The sequence below is a fragment of the Ostrea edulis genome, chromosome 5 (genome assembly GCF_947568905.1).
Source record: "Ostrea edulis chromosome 5, xbOstEdul1.1, whole genome shotgun sequence".
NCBI lineage: Eukaryota > Metazoa > Mollusca > Bivalvia > Ostreida > Ostreidae > Ostrea > Ostrea edulis.
The window spans coordinates 34,895,066-34,913,712 of record NC_079168.1 but is presented as its reverse complement, the minus strand read 5'-3'; the positions used below and the strand labels follow the sequence as shown (position 1 = coordinate 34,913,712).

Below are 18,647 nucleotides of genomic sequence, written 5' to 3'. Positions count from 1 at the left end.
CCCACTGATCACAATTAAAAGTCATGTCTAGCTCCAAATAGGATTTTACTTGAAGTCCGTACACATCATGAGAGCCGTAACATTCCATGTCAATATATAGTAATGTTAACATTGTGAAGAGGCTACAGTAAAAAAAATTACAGGGTATCCATACAACCACAATTACAAATGTGATTTCATAGTTCAGGACCCTTACAAGGGCTCTTCTGCAAATAAAAAAAATGTTTTCGCAGTCTTTGATATTTTCAATTTTATCATTTTGATTTAAAATTCTAAACAAGATGTGTTACGCCCCCAGATTACAACAAAGTGGAATTGTAAGACTTTCCCAAAATTAGGTTAATGTCAAGGTCACAAGTTCAACAAATCTGGTATTGTTGGAAAGGTCTTCTCATAAAAAAAATGCATATATAAAAAATATAAAAACAGCACCTCTTACAATTTGAAAAATATGGCTTATATTGCAATTTTCTAAGAGTAGGTCACAAGTCAATATAAAGGTCACCAGATCAAAGATTTTGGTGTGAATGGAAAGATCTTGCCACAAGGAATACACAAAATAAATATGAAAGGTCTACCTCTTATGGTGTGAGAGATATGACCAAGGTTAAAGTTTTTTGCCACAGACAGACCTTTATGCCCCCAAATCTTCGATTCCAGGGGCCTAAGAATCAGAATACTTTCATGGGAGATCAGTTTGTGTAATGATTAGATCAGTAATACCACTTTAAACACAAATGCAAACAAGACTGAGTCAACTCCTTGTTTAATCAACCATACCTTCAAATAAATTGTGCTCACTTTTATCAATAGATTTAAGTGGAAGTTCTTCATTCTATTCATCAAACCCCATTGCAAAAACTTAAAACTGTTCTGCACTGAACAGGTAACTGAGTACTGATTACATTATGGTCAACAGTGTACTCGTTTCACTTCCATTAAGTGTCAATATCAATGTCTCCTGTTTCAGTGTCCATGTATTTTTCTCGAACATCTTTGATTTTCTCGTATTCGAACTCGGCTTGAACTGCACATGACATCATGGATTGAACGTCTCTTTCCTCCAAATCTCCAAACACGTAACCATTTGCTTTGTCCACCTGCTTCATAACTCTCAACATTGATTCTTTGTCCTGTTGAAAATAATTAATGTTTTACATTGTAATTATAAAATTCATAGAATTTTGAAGTAAAGCATGTCTAAAGGAAACCCAATCTAATTAAAATTAGATCCTATGATCCGCTCATCTACTATCGCTTCACATAGTAGTCTAGATGAGCGGATCATAGGATCTAATTTTAATTAGATTGAAAAGAAATCAACATGGACAATTAACAAAGGTATGATACAACCACACACACTCAAACTCTGACAGGGTGGAAATGTCATCAAATGGTACACAATCATCAAATTTTTACTTGTCTTGTTATATAAATTTCTTAAACTCTTAAAAAAGACATTTGTGAAAAACCATTCTGAAATTCACCAGCATATCTGTCAATGGTTTAAATTTTTTCTCCTATCTCATATTTTTTCCCAGTGGACATAATAAATTATGTACATGTATAATGATTTCAATAGTGCCAAACACTTGTAGGATCATTTAATACTGTTTAATCTATTCATGTACCACTATAAGTGTTCAAATTTATTAACAATTAATTCATAATTCAGGAAATATTGCCTGCGTTTACTTTTCTTATAGGTAGGTCATACTCTAAGGTCAAAGTCCTAAGATCAAAACATTTTGGTACCAAAGGAAGGTATTTTCACAAGGAATGCACATTTGAAATACATGGCAATTGTATGAATGTCCTATCACTCACCATTCAGGAGAGCAAGGTTAAAGTTTTGGTTAAAGTCTTAAAATTTGGGTCGAACTCCAAGGTCAAGATCATGGTACCAAATAAAAAGTCTTGTTATAAGGAATCTATATACACATATATTAAAGCCCTACCTTAAATAATTTGAGATATTTTCTTAAAAGTAGGTCATACTCAATGGTCAAGGACACAAGTTAAAAACTTTGATGCCAAGAACAAAAAAAAAAAAAAGTGTTGTCGAAATGAATACACATATGAAATATTAGCTGCAATAATGTAGCCCTATCCAATTTTTTTTATTCTGCCGTTTTCAGGATAGGGCTACAATTCCATAGGATCTCCGTAATGGTGCAAAATAATTTTATGAATAACCGATAATAAACTCTGTGCACTCTCCCAAAAAAAAAAAAAAAAAAAAAAAATCAGAGAGGGCTACATTATTGCAGCTAATGAAATATAAGAGTCCTATCACTCTCAATTCAAAATTTATGAGCAAGCTTATAGTTTTGGTTAGAGTTTTAAATTTGGGTCAGACTCTAGTGCCAAGGTCAAAGATCATGGTATTAAATAAAAAGTCTTGTTATAAGAATTTGAAATCTGTACTCAAATTATGAAAGCCATATCTTAGATGGTTCAGGATATAATATGTAAAATTTTCTTAAAAGTAGGTCAAAATCCAAGGTAACAAGGTCAAACATTTTAATACCAATACAAAGACCTTGCCATAACAAGGAATGCACATGATGAAATATGAGAGCCCTATCACTTACCATTCAAAAGTTATGAGCAAGGTTAAAGTTTTGGACAGACAGGCAAAAACAATACCCCCCCCCATAATATTTAATATGGGGGGATATAAATTTTCTAAAATAGAAATATCTCATACTTTTAAAATGTCATTATTTCTATATTTACATTACCACTATCTCTTTACAATCAGAATCACCTATTTCTCTTTGGGGAGGGAACTTTACACAACTAAGAATTTTTGGGTTTTTCTTAATGACTTCAACATATATATTTCAGATTCATAAGCATTACCTTATGTTGTCCCAATAGGGACATTTGCAAAAGTGCAATAGCAAGTCATACTGTAGCGCTCTGTTTTTAAAATGCTACTGCTCTGTCACACAAAAGTTGTGATGGTGTGTTCTGTGACATTCACATTATAATTGCACTTTCACAAATGACTCTATTGGAACACTATATTTCCTACATACATGAGCCAAAGGAAGTTGCAATGTATTAAATGTTGAATTTATGTACCCTACCTCTACATTGAGTGGAACAAATGAAACGAGACTGTAATCTTGAACCAGGTCTACCAGGGCTGAATTCAACTTCTTATACTTCTGCAGTGATTTGTCAGACTATAAAAAAACCAAGTCATTCAATTTCAGATTAAAGAATAATCAATATTGCATATATCCACATGATCAAGTAAATTTGGCGCTCCAGATATGTTGATTATTTTTGGCGGATAAAAACAATTCGCCAAAAATAAAAACAAAAAAAATTCTATCCATATAATTGATACACTTAATTTTTGTTAAATGAAACTACGCCAAATATTAAAGCACTAAAATTTCAAACTATATTGATTACTAACTTCAATTTCATCCAATATGTATCCAAGATCCAAAACATCTGTATAAAAATCTAGATTAAATGAAAGCTTCCCAAACTGCTCTATTAAGTCACACTTTGACAGCACATTAACGTGTGGAAGTTCTAACTGTAACATTGTAGACAATGACGTCAACAAAACGGAGATGAACTTCGCTGAATCACTACAATAATGCGAGTCAACAAGATGCACGGACACAAGGCGATAGTCCCACCTTTGCAACTGAGCCAGAATGTTGCGAACACATTTGTGATGTGTATAGAGTTCAACTTGTCCTGGAAAATCAAACAGCAAGTACTTGTTCTTTAGCTTTGCTAACTCATTCTGAAGCCAGTCAATGTTTTTCTCTAAGTATTCCATGCAGTAGATAAGACCACCATTTGGTCCAAGTTTTGTGGCATCCATTACATCAGAGAGAGTTATTAATGTTGATATATCAACATCACATTTGTAGGGTAGATGGTCGTTGGCGGGATCGAGGTTGATAACAGACACCTCTCTTCCAAAAGCGGTCAAGAATTCCGACATACCATGACAATAAGTGGTTTTCCCAGATCCTGGGGGCCCAATAACCACTTGTCCAAACATTCCGTTGCAGGGACTACGTCAGAAATTAGTTTACAACATTATGAGCAATCACAACTTCTTTTCTTCCTTTTTTCTCTCACAAAAGCGAAAGTAGAAGTTAATTTTAAAACCTCAAGCGAGAAGAGTTTCCGGACATTTTTTAATATAAACTTTTGACATTTTAATGCTCGTTGTTCTTTCTTTTAAAGTATATCTTTTTTTTATCACTATGTACAAAGTTAATACATCTAAAGTATTTTCATTTTAAAATCAAGCCAGTGATATCTGAGGTGATCTCTCCGGAAGTAAATAAGAACACGTGTTTTCAAATTGAAAGTAGCTGTATGACAGTAGTCGAATAGATAGTATGATGCCTTTGTATCATGCATGAAATTGAAGAAGAATTTTTGGATTTCCTTAAGTACTGGAAATTGCAAAACAATCGGATGAATAAAAAAGATAAATTGAAATGCATTAACAGTGCTGGTAAACAATGCAAACTCGCAAAGAAGTTTGAAACGTCAGCCAGTTTTGGAAGTCAGAGTCAGATTGTGTATGTTATGGTGAGATCTTTTTTTATATTATTTGCATGCATGCTACTAAACAAGCTTCTTTCATTCAATAACTTCATGTGTTTGAATATGAATATAGTTGTGAGGTATTAAAGAAAGGGGGGGGGAGCTAGGGAATGTATGTTCGTTCGCCCTAAAACGCGTTCGCCCATGACGCCGTTCGCCCTTATTCCCGTTCGCCCAGAGTCCGATCGCCCTAAAACTTGTTCGCCCATGGTCCGTTCGCCCTCTTATTAAGTTGAATGTCTGAAACATAGGAATTCTTCATTTTTCTATACATATTTTTCTATAGATGAACAAAAAAAGTATTTTTCACGTATGCAACGGGTCTTACTAATGACCTGTCATACCAAATACCTGACTAACAGAAATTTACGACATTTGAAGGTTTTATATTAAATTTTGTAAGATATATTCCTGAATATGAATAAAAATACATTTGATTAAAGGCTATTAGAAATAATTTTCCCAATTTTTTAGTCATTCATAAACATTATTTATATTTTATTGCTTGATATACATGTATGATATATTTGGTATTTTGGAGTATGAAGGTATAATACTTGGTAATTAAAAATTTTAATGAATTTTTGTAACTGTTAATTTATGATTTATCATCAGAGCCATGTTCATTCTTATATACACAAGCTGACATGAAATTGAAGCTTTATTGTTCTATTCTATCCCATTTAATTCAGTTCTGTGTGGATCAAAGGACTGGTTTGTAGTTGAAAATCAAAAAATTCTTCAAAGATAAAACCAGTGCTCATATCCATAATGGGCCTATTAACGTCTCAATGTCTTCAATATTGCTTTCAAAACATCGCGAATCGTTAAGAAAACAAAGGAGCTGATTCCCCAAATTACAGTATTAAAAATAACATACATTTAAACTAATTATGTCTTTTATAAACACTACAATCAGAATTAAAATACCAGTCTATTTATTTAAAAAACTTAAAATTGTTAATTGCGAAAAAAAAAATCGATACGTAATAAATGTCTTAAAAAATAAAAAAAAAAGCTTAATATATACTATATATATATATATATGTCGAACGGGATATAGGGCGAACGAGGAAAAGGGCGAACGAGAATTATGGCGAACGGACTCTGGGCGAACGGACGGACGCGAACATGTAGAGAGGGCGAACGAACCCGATACCGGAGCTAGGAGAGTGGTAAAGTAAGCGTGAAGTCTTCAGCCTTGTAACGTTGTTCACTACTCAACCTCTTACGTTTTCCCTCAGACTTGTTTGAATGTCATTTTTCTTTTAATATAGAAAGAGGCACTCTTAGACGATGACCCTTTCATACGTTATTCAGCTGCCAGGACTTTGGGAGATGCCATAAATCAGTTTGAAGATACAGATTTTGTTCCATTGTTCAGCGACATGATCTCATCGATGTTCAATATTCAGTATGAATATAGAGTGAGCCTCCTTGATTTTTTGGGACACCAGTTAACTCAGACAGTGGTTGAAAAGAACTGGCTGCAGCTTGTGACAGTGATGGGAAAGCAATGGATGCGGTTATGTGAAGTATGTCTCATGGACTCTCTTATAGTCCCTGGACGTGAAGATTCTTCTTTTCTTACCAAGAAGACATCGGACAAGGTTGTCATGCACTGTCAATTTCTTCAGCTTTGGAAAAGAATCATTAAAAGATGTGCCAACAGCAAACAAGAAAATCTTATTGAATTCTTGAAACCGGTTTTGAACTTGATATCTAAGATAAAACCCAAGATTCTTGAAAATAAGATGACATTTAGAGCTGTGTTGAAATTAATTTATACTGTGGTAAGAAACATAGGTGTTATTTCAGAATTTGGGACTGAATTGAAGGATCTAAGTGTTCAACTTGGAAAAGCCTTTGTGGGCTGCTTCTCTCCAGAATGGTTTGAAGAATTTTCATGTGACTTTAAAGATGGATTTGGAGGAGAGTTAACAGTAAATTCAAACAATCAACAGGGCTATTCAATCCTCAGAACAGTGGCAAATATCTGCATCAAACTTGTCTCAGTTATACCAAAGCTAGGTGAGTTCCTCTGGCAAATGTGCAGAAATCTATCTTTTGATCAGTGGGACTGTTTGTAAGTAATTTCCTGTTTTGTAGGTTTGGATCCAACCAATGATAATTTGTCATCAGTTTTTGAAACATTAACGTCACTGGATACTTGGATGGGTAGAACTATTGCTCTGAGTTCCTTTTTGTGGGTTCCTCGTGTTTACTCCGAGCAAGATGATGGATGGATCAATATTTTGATGACTCTTTTGGAGATATACATGGAAGGAAAAGCCAGGTATGTGTAATGTGAAATTAAACAAGCATTCAAACAAATAAAAGAAAAGTTTCTTCCGTTGAAAGTGAAATGTAATCACGAGATATATATGTAACACTGAGTACTGCACAACTGCACATTTTCATGGGTCTAATTTTGTGAAATGCAATAAAAACTTTATTTCATGGTTTTTTGGGTGTAGTTTCTTCACTCTTGTTTTAAACAAACAAACTTACCGAAATGAAAGTTAATGAATTTACAGTATATCAGAGTACATTGATTCATTGTTTTACAGGTTACATTAATTATACTTTTCAGTATATCAGAGTACATCGATTCCTTGTTTTACAGGTTACATTAATACTTTACAGTATATCAGAGTACATTGATTCCTTGTTTTACAGGTTACATTAATACTTTACAGTATATCAGAGTACATTGATTCCTTGTTTTACAGGTTACATTAATTATACTATACAGTATATCAGAGTACATTGATTCATTGTTTTACAGGTCACAAAATCAGAAAGATTTTGGTTCTACTCAGGACGCATTGAATAAAATACAACCTCACCAGCAATTCTTACTGTTTTTGGACAACACAGGATTCGATGACACCCTGATTGTGGATCTCCTGGTCTCCCCAGAGACATGTTTTCTGTCTTATTTTACTCAATACCTCAGGGTAGTCTTCTCTGAATGGACAGAATTTGTTAACACACATTCTGAATACAGGTCAGCCACTTCATTGAAGGTTAGAAATGAATCAAAGGAAAGCTTAAACATAGAAAAGGAATTAAACTCCGATGAAGAAAAGACATCCGCATCTGTGAATGAAATACATTCTGATTTGGAATCCAATATGTCCCATGGGTTGTCATTGTTACAACAGTATGATGATGATGAAGATGAGGAGGACGATGAGCAGGAAGAAGAGGAGGAGTTATTAGAAGATAGCACAAAAAAATCAGATTGTGACAAGGATTATCAAAATAAAGATTCAGAACTTATAAAAGACAAAATTAATCATTCAAAAAGTTGTGATTTGCCACTAGATAATGTCAGCATGTGTTTGGATCAAACAATGGCTGTATTGATCAGGGTTAGATTGAAGATGGAGAAATACAAAGACTCTAGTATCATTCAATACAATCCTACAGTTTTGATTCATTTGATAGAGAAAGTAGAAGAACTGTATGAACAGTAAATGTATTAAAACATGCACTATAGTTAGCAAAGAAATTCCAAATCCTGTTTAGCCTTTGTTGATGTCTTATGTATGTGTATAATACTTATTTAAAAAGTTATTATTCAATAATGATAATTAATGATGAGATGTAATATGGTGCATCCAAATGGAGCCTCAAGTCTCCTCTGCTTCACACCATTCAACGTTTGAAAGTTACCTCATAATTTTGTTTAGTAGCAGGCATCCTTCAGTGTTGGGAGACTCGGGAGTTTGCACGCTGGTTGAGGGTCCTGTTTAGTAGTAGGCATCCTTCAGTGTTGGGAGACTCGGGAGTTTGCACGCTGGTTGAGGGTCCTGTTTAGTAGTAGGCATCCTTCAGTGTCGGGAGACTCGGGAGTTTGCACGCTGGTTGAGGGTCCTGTTTAGTAGTAGGCATCCTTCAGTGTCGGGAGACTAGGGAGTTTGCGCGCTCGTTGAGGGTCCTGTTTAGTAGTAGGCATCCTTCAGTGTCGGGAGACTCGGGAGTTTGCACGCTGGTTGAGGGTCCTGTTTAGTAGTAGGCATCCTTCAGTGTCGGGAGACTCGGGAGTTTGCACGCTGGTTGAGGGTCCTGTTTAGTAGTAGGCATCCTTCAGTGTCGGGAGACTAGGGAGTTTGCGCGCTGGTTGAGGGTCCTGTTTAGTAGTAGGCATCCTTCAGTGTCGGGAGACTCGGGAGTTTGCACGCTGGTTGAGGGTCCTGTTTAGTAGTAGGCATCCTTCAGTGTCGGGAGACTCGGGAGTTTGCACGCTGGTTGAGGGTCCTGTTTAGTAGTAGGCATCCTTCAGTGTTGGGAGACTCGGGAGTTTGCACGCTGGTTGAGGGTCCTGTTTAGTAGCAGGCATCCTTCAGTGTCGGGAGACTCGGGAGTTTGCACGCTGGTTGAGGGTCCTGTTTAGTAGTAGGCATCCTTCAGTGTCGGGAGACTCGGGAGTTTGCACGCTGGTTGAGGGTCCTGTTTAGTAGTAGGCATCCTTCAGTGTCGGGAGACTAGGGAGTTTGCGCGCTCGTTGAGGGTCCTGTTTAGTAGTAGGCATCCTTCAGTGTCGGGAGACTCGGGAGTTTGCACGCTGGTTGAGGGTCCTGTTTAGTAGTAGGCATCCTTCAGTGTCGGGAGACTAGGGAGTTTGCGCGCTCGTTGAGGGTCCTGTTTAGTAGTAGGCATCCTTCAGTGTCGGGAGACTCGGGAGTTTGCACGCTGGTTGAGGGTCCTGTTTAGTAGTAGGCATCCTTCAGTGTCGGGAGACTCGGGAGTTTGCACGCTGGTTGAGGTTCCTGTTTAGTAGTAGGCATCCTTCAGTGTCGGGAGACTCGGGAGTTTGCACGCTGGTTGAGGGTCCTGTTTAGTAGTAGGCATCCTTCAGTGTCGGGAGACTCGGGAGTTTGCACGCTGGTTGAGGGTCCTGTTGAGTAGCAGGCATCCTTCAGTGTCGGGAGACTCGGGAGTTTGCACGCTGGTTGAGGGTCCTGTTTAGTAGTAGGCATCCTTCAGTGTCGGGAGACTCGGGAGTTTGCACGCTGGTTGAGGGTCCTGTTGAGTAGTAGGCATCCTTCAGTGTCGGGAGACTCGGGAGTTTGCACGCTGGTTGAGGGTCCTGTTCAGTAGTAGGCATCCTTCAGTGTCGGTTGACTCGGGAGTTTGCACGCTGGTTGAGGGTCCTGTTCAGTAGTAGGCATCCTTCAGTGTTGGGAGACTCGGGAGTTTGCACGCTGGTTGAGGGTCCTGTTCAGTAGTAGGCATCCTTCAGTGTCGGGAGACTCGGGAGTTTGCACGCTGGTTGAGGGTCCTGTTTAGTAGTAGGCATCCTTCAGTGTCGGGAGACTCGGGAGTTTGCACGCTGGTTGAGGGTCCTGTTTAGTAGTAGGCATCCTTCAGTGTCGGGAGACTCGGGAGTTTGCACGCTGGTTGAGGGTCCTGTTTAGTAGTAGGCATCCTTCAGTGTCGGGAGACTCGGGAGTTTGCACGCTGGTTGAGGGTCCTGATGTGGGAGTGGCAGTCCTTCTTACATAGGGTACACTGAAACTCTGATGATGCAGTGTCTGACATGCTGCAAACTTTTCTCTTCTGGTGTTTGGCATCTACACGCTGTGTACGTGAGGCCCTCTCTAATTGTTGACTTCCAAGTTCTTCTTCGAGAGACTGTTTCTTTCCAGGTGCTCAGGTTGATGCCTAGTGCTTTAAGATCTCTCTTGCAAGCATCCTTGAAATGCAGGTGTGATCTTCTTGTGGCTCATGATCCCTTGGCATCTCTATAGAGAAGGTCTGTGGGGATCTAATCTATCTGAACAAGATGTCTGAGCCATCACATGGGTCTCTCTCTGCAGGATGGTATACATGCTAGGTAAATCTGCTGTTTCTTGTAGGTCCACACTCTCTTAGTTAGTCTGAACAAGGTGGTGGTTGCTTTGCCGATGTGCATATTTAGCTCAATGACAAGAGAAAGGGAGCTAAAGATTGTAAAGCCAAGGTAGACGAATTCATTGTCATGGCCCATGACCTGTGTCTTCTCCAGGCTGATAGTAAGCTGAAGTCTTGACAGGTATCACTGAAACAGGTCACAAGTCTTCGGAGGTCTTCTGGCCGAGTGAGTGGTGATGGCAGCATCATCAGCAAAGAGGAAGTGCTGCAGGCATTTCAGCATCCTCCAAAGTTGAGGGTTTCTGATCTGCTCCGAGCGGAGCAGATCAGAAACCCTTGACTTGGGAAGATGGCATTTCAGCTGTACTTTGCTCATAGTCTGGAAGGATTGTAGAGCCTCCCATCTGACCATGTGCGAAATAGATGCCTTCTGTGGTGGAACCAAAAGCATGCTTGAGCAAGACAGCAAAAAAGATGCCAAAGAGGACTGGGGCAAGAATGCCGCCTCATTTCATCCTACTTAAAATGCTGAATGATTACAATTTTGTTTATACTCGAAATAAGAATCCCTTTGTAAATTGAGTAAATTAATATCTTATGGGTTTTTCCAAAACCAAATGATTAACAAAGAAACAAATAATCAAGACAAGAGTTTATTAACTCTCATCAAAAGAAAGTTAGTTTCAACTGGCATTTTGAATATGCTTAATAATTTTCTTTATAATTTATTAATGCTTTAAGGACATTTGATACCAAAAAAATTATGCATGAAATTAGTTTTTGTTGTTGTGTAGTTTGGTTGTAAAAGTAAACATATGAAATTCCTAAATCATAAAGAACTTGTAAATTGTCTGTGACGTTCAAAAGTTGAAATATATTACCCCTCTCTTTATAACTATATACAAATTTTCCCCACTGTTTTGGACTTAATTTAGAAATCGTGGAAATAAACTGAATTCTGGATCATTTTACTTATAAAAAAACGTAAATTTAGTTTTCATTTTCCTCATTTTTGTTTGTAGCAAATGTCATTAAATGCTTTTAAAAGGCTGGATTTTTAATATATATCATTCAACATTGTGATGTTTCCTATGGTCTCATAAAAAGGATACGTTGAAACATTATTTTATAATTTCAAAGACTAGATATTGAAATTAAATACACAAATAACCTATGAAGAAAACAAGCAAATCATAAGTGGTACATGTATACATGTATTGCTGATGTCTTAAACCTAACAATACTCATCACTATCATAAAAATGCAGACATATTGATGTCTTGTGAAACAATGAGAAAACTAAAATAATGAATTTTATGATTTGTAATACAGAACACAAATTGAAGATGATAAATATTAAATATTATGACAAAGTCTTTAAAATTCTGTACATAACAACAAAAGGGAGACAATCTAACAAGATAACGATTTGTCTCCATGGTTAACACAAAAACAAATACGAAATAATTGTTTTTAAAAAGAATTCAGAGTGGAAATATCCAGCGCTCCATAAGGGAACATACAATGGTTTGAAGTGTTAAACAGCGAGTGAAATGCACGATTCTCTCACACATACTACACATTTAACCTCTGATACACAGAGTGGAGTCTTGACTATGGAGAGTGTGCAGCAGAAATATTTTAATATTTTTACAAATTTCAAGTTTGAATACATGTATCCCTATTCCCTAACTCTCAGCTGAACTATAAATAAATGTCTTGGGGTTTTGTTTTAGATACCGGTATCACAATGTGCATGGAGATTCACAAGTACGAATGTACAAATTATCATTTGTTCAATATCAGACAATGTTTTTTATTTTATGGGTATCAGATATAGTTCTCTGTTTCGTGGATATCAGATAAGGCCAAAAATATATATGTTTGTTTTATTTTACTATATACCTACCTGAAATCAAAGTTGCCAACCTGGGATTTTTTAAACCAATTCTTTTTTTGGGATCATTTCAGCATAGGAATTTGTTTAATTCCAATCTAGCTAGCCCGGTTAATGTGATTAATATTCAAAGAATGCAGTAATTACATCATGTACTAGTAACTCAAGTACTTTCTTAGATATTTATGAAATGAAGCTGGCTGAAAGACTACTGATTGTAAAATATTTTCAGTCTGTGATTGTAAACAAGAGGTTCTAAGTTTGAAAAAAAAATGTGTAAAATTAGATTTAGTTCTGATTTTTAAAACAAAAGTATGCGGCCATTGCACAAGCGTTGCTTGAACTCATGACCTCCTGGTTATAAAGCAAACACTCTAATACTGCAAAGATACTACACTTGTGGTGCAGGATCCACTTTCTTAACTTTTAGGTGTGACACTTTGACCTAGACTTTATGCTTGATCAACTCTTGTTATTTAGTTCTCTAACTTTAGGTTTTCAATTATTTCTTGGAGTTGCATAAAAGTGTAAACCAACCCCCTAAAAATAAGAAGGGAAAAAAAACCTACCTACCTACTTGGAATTTTTTTTGCCTTGGTAACAGGAAACAAACATATATTTTTGAGGACCTAATGTTCTCTATTTTTTGGATATCAGATAATGTTCTCTATTTTGTGGGTATATGAATTCATGGATTGCTTATTAATTACTAAAGAAGTTTCTTTAAGACAATATAACATATTGGCACAATATTTCAAAAGGAAGTTTGTCATAAATACATGCATAACATCATCTGTATAGTATTTCTTCTCCCCCTAAAAATGCTGTTTACTTGCATAAGGCTGTCGGCAGATTACGTGGTTGAGTCCCACCATTTTTTGGGTGATGAGTTTCATTCTGCTAAATAAGGTAAATTTCAAAATTTTCGTTACCATAAGATTCTTATAGATTTTAATTTATAGTTTTCATCCTTTACAGTTTCCTTAGTTGGGCTCTGTTGTGAGGGCAGTATCCGCCAAATCGGAATCACTACATGTTGTTTCAGCCTACATTTTTTTTTCCAAACAACAAAATTAAAGGAGACATTGCTTCCTGTGACACCTTCCCGTCTAACAACATGGAAATCACCTGTACAACTTGTGATTCCATATTTTAAAAATTAATTACATTTTCCATTATCACAGAATTCAGTATCTCTTATATAGCAACTCTTGTCCTCAGGAAAAAAAACCCCCAACATCTTTGCATTTTTACTCGCATTGATAAATGTCCATTATTAAGTCGTAACATGGACATACACAAACACCACGGAATTAACAAAAAAATCAGTCACAACATCATCCCACACAACATTTCAATCTCATATAACATAAATAAAAAAAACCTTATCCTCATGTTCATCTGAGCACACAAACAATCCTCTGTGAGTATTTTAACGGGTCCTTGGAATCCTTATGTTAGAAGACTGTTTCCTCACTGTATCTGTGAATTGTCCTTGTCCAAATCTGTGTATCCCTCTTTGGCAGTAGTCTTCTTCTTTATGACCACAAACAGTCCTCCAAACATGATGATGACAACCGGCAGGCCTAACCCTGCAGATATCACTCCGATCACAAGAGATGAAACTTTGTCTTCTGGAGGGGCTCCATAGCCAAGCTGGGCAGTCCTAGCGAAAAAATTTCAAAATCATCAAATGTATGGAATCTCTCAATGGTTATTTATGATATCTTTTTACAATGATCTGTTCGATGTACAAAGTACATTAAACTTGAACTACATTTATCTGACACAAATGCATGACTATGGGATACACATGTACATGTAATTCTGTCACAAGAGATGTCTGGAAAAATAATTATTGAATGAATCCTCTCAATCTTGTGTCTACAAAAGAAATTTGTTTTTATATATCGGAGACTATTTACATTTGAGAATCGAAGGCTTGTTACAATTATAATATTATGTCACACAGTGTACATGTAATCTATAAGTTAGATGGCATGAGCTTTACCGCCAATAATGAATTGAAATGTGTTCTCCCAAAATATATACCCCTCTCTGTAAGAAATGAATTGTTCAAGGAATTCACCAGTCAAGATGTCAGTTTAATGTAAATTGCACAACAACAAAAAATAATGTGTAGACTTCAAACAATAAAAAAATAAAGCCTCCACCCCTCCAAAGTTTCAAGTCTATCCGATAAGCCACATAGGAGGAGAAGCATTCACAAGATTTTGTGACAGATGGACGGACAAAAAGTACAAAAACAATGTCTCCCCCTGAAAGAGGGGACACATAAATCCAAGCTGTTTTCATGTATATTGTTTTCACATATTCCCTTATAAACATGTATGTAGGACTGAACACATTAAACTTCCTTGACAGAGATAAGAAATATGTTAAATTTTGCTAATCACCTATACAAAATTTACAAAAACTGTACTTACCATGAGGTGTAATTTGTTTTAGTGAATCCACCATCTTTTTCCAACCCAAATGTGAAGTTGGTTGCATATCTTGATATCATCTCAATGTCTGGGAAATATGAATATAAAACGCTGCTGTTCAGAAAGTCATCTACGTAAGTTGTGGAGGCAAGGCTGGTGGCATCCACTTTGGTGGCCACAGAGCGGGCCCTGGCAGACTTCAGGTAACAAACAGGTCTCCACTGTAAATATCCTCCATTGGCCTCATTTCCTGGACGGGTTAACCAATTCGATATCTACAATATAACTATAAAGTATTTTACTGGCAACAATGTTCGGACTCATCATGGTATCCTGAGATAAAGTTGATCAAAGTTTTTATCAATGTTGACAATTGATGTGTGACGTGAAGGGAGAAAATGCAAACGGACCAGACCAGGATTCGAACCTGGGCCCCCTGAATCTCAAGTCAGGTGCTCTACTAACTGAGCTAACTGGCCACTGGCAATCAAACCCGGCTGATCGCTACATTCCTCCCTCCTTAAATGTCTTCACATTCTGGAGGGAGGAGTGTAGTGGTCAGCTGGGTTTGATCGCAGGTGGCCAGTTAGCTCAGTTGGTAGAACGCCTGACGAGAAAGACCTGGGTTTCAATCCCGGTCTGGTCCATTGTATTTTCTTCCTTCCTGTTACAGATGGATGCACATAAAACAGAAAGTGATAAATGAAAAGAAAAACAATTTGCCTTTCATTTTAGCTCATTTGATGTATATCAAGCTCCATGAACTTTTCTGATAAAAAATTAAGCTTCTCTGGGCTAATTTCAACCAAACTTGACACAAGAAATTCTTTTGTGTTAACTAAATGGGATTCAAGACAAGTTTTTCAAATGACAAACCATGGGGAATATCAAAATACAATGTATATCATATAGTTCAAATAATGTGAAAAAATTAGAAAAATATTTCTCCACAGAACCACTGCACAAAAAAAGTATAACACATAATAGCTTCTTTATATAATGAAGTTTTCAAGTTTCTGCAAACCATTGACCTTTTAGACCAGAACAGAGCAACAATAAAAGTTTTTAAAAATTCACAAAAAGGATACTACAGGAAATCTTTACAAGAAACACATGAGCACAATTTGTCAAATTTATGAATATGTAAACGTCAGGGCTGTGACTGAATTCCTCGGAAATCAGAGGAAAATTGGTCAAAAGGGGAGGAAAACAACTCATCCTACCTGGAAAAATATCATTTTCTGTCACTTTAGATCAAACCCAGTGTTTCAGTTTTTTTAAAAATTGAGCAAATAAGAGGATTTCCTCTGAAAAGAGGAAAAATCACACCCCTGAAACGTCTTCGTGTAGAAGTGTAGATTCAAAGTCCACTCCATAACCTATGAACCACAATCTCATTGGCAGGAAAATATGTTTGAGAACTAAAACACATTAAAATGTTGCAATGTTTCCAAACATAAGTGCATATACTATCATCTTAAATACACGTCCTGGTGTCTACAATGTATGTGAATTTAATGTTTAACAAGACATAGAATAAGACATCATCATACCGAGAAGACTCCTGGTGCATATTCATCATCGATGGACTTTTTGGTGTTAATAGACATGGGTGCTGTGTTTGAGTCGCTCCCCAGAAGGACAGTCTCCAGACCCCACCTTGCAGAGGAGGAGTTGCCAGTGTCTATGTCCTGAAGAGTGAAGTCTATATGCATGGAGTTAGAATCATACTGAAGATGGGGTAACTCCTTAGATCTATCAGTTTGGTCAAACAGATGAAACTGAAAGTAGAAATATGTGGATTATAAAATAATTGGATCAAATTCTTTTTGTCCTTATAACTAGATTAGTAATTAGTGTTCATCATGCTAAGCCATCAAATGCTGTTCATGAGCGGACCAAATTTATTCAGATTCCTTGAAGAGGTATTATATTTTAAAAATGAAATAAAAATGTATGACAGTTCATTTATAGATTTAACATACAGGAGGATCTTTTATCCATGCAATGCCAAATTTTGTCAGTCATCTGAACGACATATAATTCCAGATAATTTCATCTAATTAACATTTTGTTAGTATAGGATGTCAAATTTTTTTTTTTTAAATCATTAAAAATACTGGTTTTTATCAAAGTCAATTTTTGTCTACCTGAAGAATCAGGGAGTCATTGTAAAATGCCCTATCCAGCACCTCTCCACTGTTCTCAACTTTCATCACGATTAAATTGTTGGATGACCATTTTGTTATATCTTGCCACTCAACGTCCGTGAAGTCGTACACTCTCCATGTAGTGCCATTTATGCCGTACTTTGTTATATCAGCTTTGTCCGCAGTGTCATTGTACTGAAACAGCTAAAAGAGTAAGCACAGAATCAAAACTTTGAACAATCATAAAACACTTGTCCAAATGTGAGTTGATTTTAACACAAACCAAGATACATGTATCTCACATTTTTACTAACCCAAGTTCTGTAATATGTTCAGTACTATTGTCGCAGGACTCGCGTTGCCCATCGCATATTGTGATTTTTTGGGGGGAAATGCAATATATATTTGGGAAATGAAACACAGGCATTTCATATTTTAGACTTGATACATACATTTATCATCCTTTTATTGTGTGATGAACAATCAGTCTGCCATGTAGTTAATAAAAAAGTGTGATATATGTAATTTCATTTTACAGCTATTAAAACCATACTTGATATTCTTAATAATGAATTCCAAATACATGTACACATATTTTCTCCATTGTACAAACTATTTCTGTATATTATTTGTGCAATGCATTTACTGCGGAAAATAAGCAACCTGTATTAAGAGACCACCTGTCATATGTGACCTTTTGTCTGTTCTCCATTGGACGGTCTCTTAATCAATACAGGTTTGACTGTATTGATACATGTACTCAAAAGAACACATTTTGTCTGGAAGGACATCACTGAGGTATGAACAGAAGACAAGAAAATATCATACTTGCCCTACTAAAGACAACTCCAAATGAGTATATCTCTTTTAATCCAGCAGGCATTGTGATAGCTTCCCTCCGCTCCGTTTCATTCTTTGATGCCACCTTCTTGCAATCAATCTGGAGTTGAGATTTCCCTTTATAAGGCTTGTTTGTCCTGATGACTAGTGCAGTGGGTGGACCCCCTATAGCTGATATTATATAGTGCAGTATATCATTGCTTCCTTTGGACATGACATACGCTAAACCAGGGTTACACTGTGGACATTTCTGCGATTCACAACCAGGATTGAAAAATGTGGTCATCTGAAGAGAAAAACACATACGATGAATTACAAAAGCTTATGACTTGGTCAATCGAGTGAATTTTATTGATAAAATTTCGAACTCCTGTGATATCATATTCATAAATGTCATTCAAATGACTGTCAAAAAATCTATGTTGAATGGTAGGAGAGGAATATATATTGAGTTAATCTCGGTGTATGCATCAGTCAAAATACCACAGCCAAGTCGAATCACGCAGCAATGAAAATCAAACCAAATATAACAATTCATGCACAACTTGCAAAGTTCTTCAAGCTTTCTAACAATCCTACAAGCGTTTGAATTTAACAACGCTATAACGTTTTACTTACACTCCGAAATGGTCCATCACAAAAAACAAAAGAAAAACTAAAAATTACGAGGAAGCTTTTGATTAGCATCTTTACGGTAGTCCCAATCTGGCAATAGAGTCTTTCTGTTATTAACAGGTGATAGGCTGTCACATGACAAGTGATCATCGGCGATCACATGGGTATACGAAAAAAATCCCGATCCCGACCGTAAAAAAACTAAATCGCGAGTTGTAAAGATTAACTTCACTCGTTACT

General features: G+C 36.5%; 3 protein-coding genes and 1 non-coding gene across 4 annotated transcripts; 1 reads left to right on the top strand and 3 right to left on the bottom strand.

Moving 5' to 3' along the window:
- Positions 1 to 750: 750 nt before the first annotated feature.
- LOC125651886 (GPN-loop GTPase 2-like) lies at positions 751 to 4,459 on the bottom strand. The gene is made up of 3 exons (XM_048880726.2): positions 3,434 to 4,459; positions 3,096 to 3,194; positions 751 to 1,133 (listed from the first exon to the last, which is right to left on the bottom strand). Exons 1-3 carry the CDS (start codon positions 4,037 to 4,039, stop codon positions 939 to 941), a joined length of 900 nt encoding a protein of 299 aa, XP_048736683.2. The 5' UTR covers positions 4,040 to 4,459; the 3' UTR covers positions 751 to 938.
- On the top strand, positions 4,330 to 8,173 carry LOC125651885 (uncharacterized). Its single transcript, XM_048880725.2, has 4 exons — positions 4,330 to 4,581; positions 5,874 to 6,627; positions 6,706 to 6,892; positions 7,385 to 8,173. Exons 1-4 carry the CDS (start codon positions 4,402 to 4,404, stop codon positions 8,076 to 8,078), a joined length of 1,815 nt encoding a protein of 604 aa, XP_048736682.2. The 5' UTR covers positions 4,330 to 4,401; the 3' UTR covers positions 8,079 to 8,173.
- Positions 8,174 to 11,097: 2,924 nt separating this feature from the next.
- Positions 11,098 to 18,577, bottom strand: LOC125650929 (glycosylated lysosomal membrane protein-like). Its single transcript, XM_048879499.2, has 6 exons — positions 18,411 to 18,577; positions 17,785 to 18,078; positions 16,953 to 17,156; positions 16,356 to 16,583; positions 14,803 to 15,077; positions 11,098 to 14,021 (listed from the first exon to the last, which is right to left on the bottom strand). Exons 1-6 carry the CDS (start codon positions 18,555 to 18,557, stop codon positions 13,829 to 13,831), a joined length of 1,341 nt encoding a protein of 446 aa, XP_048735456.2. The 5' UTR covers positions 18,558 to 18,577; the 3' UTR covers positions 11,098 to 13,828.
- On the bottom strand, positions 15,209 to 15,281 carry Trnas-uga (transfer RNA serine (anticodon UGA)). Its single transcript has one exon. It is a non-coding gene; the product is annotated as a tRNA-Ser (tRNA).
- Positions 18,578 to 18,647: the final 70 nt, after the last annotated feature.

Coding starts and splice junctions, on each gene's coding strand:
- LOC125651886 (XM_048880726.2), bottom strand. CDS start 4,039: ATGTTTGGACAAGTGGTTATTGGGCCCCCAGGATCTGGGAAAACCACT. Junction 3,195..3,433: donor ACATATTGGATGAAATTGAA/GTTAGTAATCAA, acceptor GTTTTTTTATAG/TCTGACAAATCACTGCAGAA. Junction 1,134..3,095: donor TTGTTCCACTCAATGTAGAG/GTAGGGTACATA, acceptor TATTTTCAACAG/GACAAAGAATCAATGTTGAG.
- LOC125651885 (XM_048880725.2), top strand. CDS start 4,402: ATGCATGAAATTGAAGAAGAATTTTTGGATTTCCTTAAGTACTGGAAA. Junction 4,582..5,873: donor GTCAGATTGTGTATGTTATG/GTGAGATCTTTT, acceptor CTTTTAATATAG/AAAGAGGCACTCTTAGACGA. Junction 6,893..7,384: donor TACATGGAAGGAAAAGCCAG/GTATGTGTAATG, acceptor ATTGTTTTACAG/GTCACAAAATCAGAAAGATT.
- LOC125650929 (XM_048879499.2), bottom strand. CDS start 18,557: ATGATCACTTGTCATGTGACAGCCTATCACCTGTTAATAACAGAAAGA. Junction 15,078..16,355: donor ATGCACCAGGAGTCTTCTCG/GTATGATGATGT, acceptor GTTATATTGTAG/ATATCGAATTGGTTAACCCG. Junction 14,022..14,802: donor AAAACAAATTACACCTCATG/GTAAGTACAGTT, acceptor TTTTTTCGCTAG/GACTGCCCAGCTTGGCTATG.